At 44.6% G+C, this 5,762-nt stretch overlaps 1 protein-coding gene across 1 annotated transcript; it reads right to left on the bottom strand.

The window, feature by feature from the left end:
• Positions 1–2,516: 2,516 nt before the first annotated feature.
• Positions 2,517–5,066, bottom strand: LOC119266260 (zinc finger AN1 domain-containing stress-associated protein 15-like). The gene is made up of 2 exons (XM_037547771.1): positions 3,855–5,066; positions 2,517–2,980 (listed from the first exon to the last, which is right to left on the bottom strand). Exon 1 carries the CDS (start codon positions 4,318–4,320, stop codon positions 3,856–3,858), a length of 465 nt encoding a protein of 154 aa, XP_037403668.1. The 5' UTR covers positions 4,321–5,066; the 3' UTR covers positions 2,517–2,980; position 3,855.
• Between the last annotated feature and the right edge of the window lie 696 nt (positions 5,067–5,762).

Here is a 5,762-nt window from a genome sequence, read left to right as displayed (position 1 = left end):
TAAATCTCGTGGTAATTTGCTCATATTTCCAACATTTGTTTCCTGTTGAAAGACCACATCGTCAAGATCCTCCTCTTCAAGCCCAGGCCCTTTCATCATTGGCTCCAGCTCTGGCTGATTCACTTTCACATAACTTGGGGACGTCGATGCCATAACCCTAGCTCATAACAAGTTCCAGGTTGCGAGCCCTAACCACTAGCACCAACGAGAAAATCACACCAAGGTCGCCTCGCCATGCCACGCCACGCCACGCCACGACGCGCCGCGCTGCGCCGCGGGTTGCGGGATTGAGCCGAGCCGAGGACAGAGCTATGCACGTTGTCTATATTTTTGCTGCATGGGAAAATTAATGAGTCATTAATTAATAATTAACAGACGCGTTAATTACTGAACCGTTTGGATCGTGACAACTCGGACGTGGGGTTTACTCCCACGACCTACCCGGCCCGCACTATATAGTCAGGCAGACGTCTACCCTAGCTGTCGCCGCTTCGTATGGTTTCTCATCACCGTTCCAGATCATTGCACCGCCAAGCAAGTCTTCTCCATCCCTCCTTCCGGCGTGCACCGCGAGAAGGGACAGCAGGCCTCCGGAACCCCGCCTCTCGTGATCCTATACGGGAGAGGGACGATCAGGTTTTTGGGGAGCGCACTCGCGTGACTGCTGGCAGCGACGACTTCGCAAACGACGACTTCTTCCCCGACCTCGGCAACCTCGTCCTCGACGACATGGGCGACAATGTCAACGCCGGCGGTGCTGCACCCGCTGCACCGTATGTGATTCTATCCTTCCTGTTCGAGATCATGGTAGAATTCATGCTTCTAGTATGTGCCCTAGATGTGATATGTTCATCTGCTATGCTAGTTCGCATGATTAGTTTAATCTCTGCTGCTGTGGTCATGATTTATCTTCTGTTTATTCGGATTAAATCTCGTGGTAATTTGCTCATATTTCCAACATTTGTTTCTTGTTGAAAGACCACATCGTCAAGATCCTCCTCTTCAAGCCCAGGCCCTTTCATCATTGGCTCCAGCTCTGGCTGATTCACTTTCACATAACTTGGGGACGTCGATGCCATAACCCTAGCTCATAACAAGTTCCAGGTTGCGAGGCCTAACCACCAGCACCAACGAGAAAATCACACCAAGGTCGCCTCGCCATGCCACGCCACGCCACGCCACGACGCGCCGCGCCGCGCCGCGGGTTGCGGGATTGAGCCGAGCCGAGGACAGAGCTATGCACATTGTCTATATTTTTGCTGCATGGGAAAATTAATGAGTCATTAATTAATAATTAACAGACGCGTTAATTACTGAACCGTTTGGATCGTGACGACTCGGACGTGGGGTTTACTCCCACGACCTACCCGGCCCGCACTATATAGTCAGGCAGACGTCTACCCTAGCTGCCGCCGCTTCGTATGGTTTCTCACCACCGTTCCAGATCATTGCACCGCCAAGCAAGTCTTCTCCATCTCTCCTTCCGGCGTGCACCGCGAGAAGGGACAGCAGGCCTCCGGAACCCCGCCTCTCGTGATCCTATACGGGAGAGGGGCGATCAGGTTTTTGGGGAGCGCACTCGCGCGACTGCTGGCAGCGACGACTTCGCAAACGACGACTTCTTCCCCGACCTCGGCAACCTCGTCCTCGACGACATGGGCGACAACGTCAACGCCGGCGGTGCTGCACCCGCTGCACCGTATGTGATTCTATCCTTCCTGTTCGAGATCATGGTAGAATTCATGCTTCTAGTATGTGCCCTAGATGTGATATGTTCATCTGCTATGCTAGTTCGCATGATTAGTTTAATCTCTGCTGCTGTGGTCATGATTTATCTTCTGTTTATTCGGATTAAATCTCGTGGTAATTTGCTCATATTTCCAACATTTGTTTCCTGTTGAAAGACCACATCGTCAAGATCCTCCTCTTCAAGCCCAGGCCCTTTCATCATTGGCTCCAGCTCTGGCTGATTCACTTTCACATAACTTGGGGACGTCGATGCCATAACCCTAGCTCATAACAAGTTCCAGGTTGCGAGCCCTAACCACCAGCACCAACGAGAAAACCACACCAAGGTCGGGCAGTGATACTTGATCACTCTTGAGTCAGCCTTGAGTTGGATATAGGCAGGGAAATACTGCCAAGGGGAGGAACACTCAACATCAACATGGTGTCGATGAGAGGTGGTGTAACAAACAAATTTGTGGAGTTTTTTTTCTAAGATGAACTAGATTCCTTTTCAGTTGAATATCCCTAGGTTTTCAATTTGACCAACATAACATGAGTTGTAAACAAAAATATTTAACAATTAGATTAAAAAATATTTAACGATTATACCGTTTGAAGTTTGTAATGATATAATTTTGTGATAGATTCCTTTTCAGTGGAATATCCCTAGGTTTTCAATTTGTTATATATATAACTTGTACTGCGTTAGTTAAATTAACAATCAACGGAAAAGGAGGGAGTAGACAGTTATATTTTACTTAATTAATGAGATGAGGAAGATCTTCTGCTTCCTTGAGAAAAAATTATTTGCTACAAGAAATGTTACAACAGATCATATGAGAACTGAGTAGCTTCAGTATCGACCTGACACACTAAACATCACACGAGCTTTCAGTAACACACAATTGCATTAAGTAGAATTTGAACAATAGTAAAGAAAGATTACAATATAACAAATCTTTGGATCCAATAGAATTACAACTGGACACTATAGGTTCTATCATCTGTGTTCATGGTAGCTTCAGATGCTATAGAGTGAACCATAGCCAGACGAAGAACAAGAGTGAAGCATTCTCCCACAACAACCAACTCTTGCTCAATGTAGGCTTGTATGCTACTAAGAGCTTAGTTGTTTGGGGAATGTCTTCACAAGTTGGCAGTGGTCATGCTTTCGGATCATCCTTGGAATGACAGCATGATACACTTGCAGCATCTCCAAGATTTAAGTCTTTCATATAATTCTTAGATGAACCTACACAGTTGCAAGAAAATTAAGGTCAATGAATTAAGCATTCTATATAGTATCTCAAAATTGACTCTTCTCGGGGAAATATGACCAGAACATTACATCATTGAACTAGCAAGGCTGTACGGAAGTAGATAACTGACTAACAGAGCACCAGACAGTAAAGTACAAGGTGTCTTTTTCATATTAAGTTTCTCTTTGTTGAGATCAACAAAATATCTAGGAAAAAGATAGGTAGTTAAGCTCAGGCAAATCTGATGCACAAGTGTGCAAATCGAAGCGAAAGAGCGAAAAGCTTCAGTGTTTAAATTGAAATATACAGCCATATGGCCAGCTAGCAGAATGGTACGTAGAAAAAAGATACCAGTAAGGAAATCATTGACAATCTACAGCTAAGCTAAGTGACATAACAGCTCATAGCTCAACTATTATCGTGAGCAAATCAGTAGAGCATCAACCTGGAACTTACAAGACTTCTGCAACCCAGAGCAAAATTTATTTCATGATAAATGCTAAGCAACTGATTGTTGTTGAGAGAAAAGAAGCATTTGCATCATCATGCAAACAAGACACATTAATATTTCAGCCCATATTACTATCTACTCCCTCCATACCAAAATATAAGACGTTTTTGCAATTCAATTTGAACTGCAAGAACGTCTTATATTTTAGTACAGAGCTAGTAGAATGCAATTAGTAGCAGAGCCTGGGATATCAGACCATGACTTTATGCGTATTTGAGTATGGCGATTTACATCTTATATATAACTAAGGAGTATTCCACAAGAGAAGTCTTAAAAAAATTAACATGAAAACAAGAATAAAATGATATGCAGTTACAGACCAGATGTAAGATGATTGAACAAGCCAAACATTATACCTCATATCCTAATGATCTTGGCAGCCCTGATAAGAGGGTTTGCCCGGGCAATCTCCTCCCGGCCCGCAGTTTTATAATCAAATGAGCAGTCGTGGCTTTCTGAATGCCGGTGGCGCGGACAAAAGAGCTTCTCGCACCGGCAACGAAACCCGGTCAAACCAACTCTCTTGCGGCACACGTTGCAACGGTTAACAAACAGCACAGGCGACAATGGCGCAGCCGCCATGGCCATTGACACCGCATCAGCATGTTTCCTCTTTTTGGAAGTCTCTATGTGAACAACTTCACAGGGCCTGGACAAGAATTGAGCTGCCGGTGGTTGTGGTGGCGACTGTGGAGGTTGCGGTTCTGGTATTTGAGCGGTTGGTGGTGGTGGTGTGGTTGGGGAAGGAGGCGAAGGTGTGGAGGAGGATGGCTTCAGGATCTCGGCCTCGTCCTTGTTGAGATCACAGCTCTCCTGCGCCATTTGATTCCACACGGATAAACAAATCAAGCAAACTGAGACAAACCCCGAGCTTGAACAATCAGATCAGGAAGAACCGAGGGTAGAAAGAGCAAGAAATGAAGAGAAAATTCAGCAGAGAAACGGGAAATGGTTGATAATTTCTGACCTATTGGGTGAAGACCTTAGACACGAAACCCAAAAAGAAAAATTAGATCTAGACAAGAAGAGATCAGAGCGATTGGTTGGAGAAAACTGGAGCTTTCTTAGACCCAAGTAAAACGTGGAAATGGTTAGCAAATTCAGCAGAAGCTTCGCCAAGCAGGGAATTCTCCCTGGCCGACTCGTGAGAGGCCAAATCCCATCAACAATCGGGCCAGGAGAAGATAGTACACAGAGACAGAGATCAGCACGAACCACTGGGAAAACCGAGAAATGGGACCGAACACAAAAATCCGCGAAACTAGAGTAGGAGTATTTCCAGGCCAGATCAGTGCAGGCCAAACCCCGCAGGGAGGAAGCGTGCCGCAACGGCGTGGATCGAGTTGAGACAGACAAAGAGGCCGGCCCGCAGGACGGACGAACCAAGAGCAGCAGCTGAATCGGGGCGAATTCGGTCGCGTCGGATCGACGCCGAATTCCTCGGGCGCTCCGAATTGGGGAATTGGGAAGGCGGAGGAGGAGGGGAAGCGAAAGGTGGGAGCTTTGGGTGAGGGGGGGAGAGAGGCGACTTGGTGCTGCCCTCTCTTGAGGTGCCCGAAGAGCCAAAGAAGGGTGGATGTAGTGGATGGACGATTTTATTGATGTTCTTTGATTGGTTATTATTATAGTTTGTCTAATTCACAAAGTTAGTACAAAGTTGAATCATCTATTTTGAAATGGAGGGAGTAGATGTTTTTTAAGGCTGTCATATATAAGCTCCCACAATTATATAATGCATCAACAAGAAACAAAATAAAACTAAAATAAAAAATAGACCACAAACAAAGTGAACATCAATTTAGATGTGACATAACTATGTCACATCTAGATGTGTCCTAAACGGATCCTTATTATTATATGTGTTTTTAGGAGATTAGTTATGTTTTTGTCAAATAGAACAATGCCCGTGCGTTGCAACGAGATATAAATATTCTAGTACGTTAGCTTATGATTTACCTGTCAATAATAATGCGATTGTGTAAATAAATGTTCGTCAAATTCTGACCGTGAGTTACCTTATATTTTGATTAGAAGTTTAAGTAAATTAAAGTGAAATTGCTTCAAAAGATAAGTAAATTAAAGTGATTGATTATCATATACATGGTAGGTTAGACGAAGGGACGGTTGAAAAAAAAGGTGAAATAGGAACCTTACGTTCTTTTTAAGCAGTAGAGATTCCTTAGGCTAGTCATGACATGAGTAACATAGGAATAAAATACATATCATGCAATGTCGACTAGGCATATTGACGACATGATATAGCG

Source organism: Triticum dicoccoides, chromosome 1A (assembly GCF_002162155.2).
Source record: "Triticum dicoccoides isolate Atlit2015 ecotype Zavitan chromosome 1A, WEW_v2.0, whole genome shotgun sequence".
Taxonomy (NCBI): Eukaryota; Viridiplantae; Streptophyta; class Magnoliopsida; order Poales; family Poaceae; genus Triticum; species Triticum dicoccoides.
This window is presented reverse-complemented; position numbering and strand designations above follow the sequence as displayed.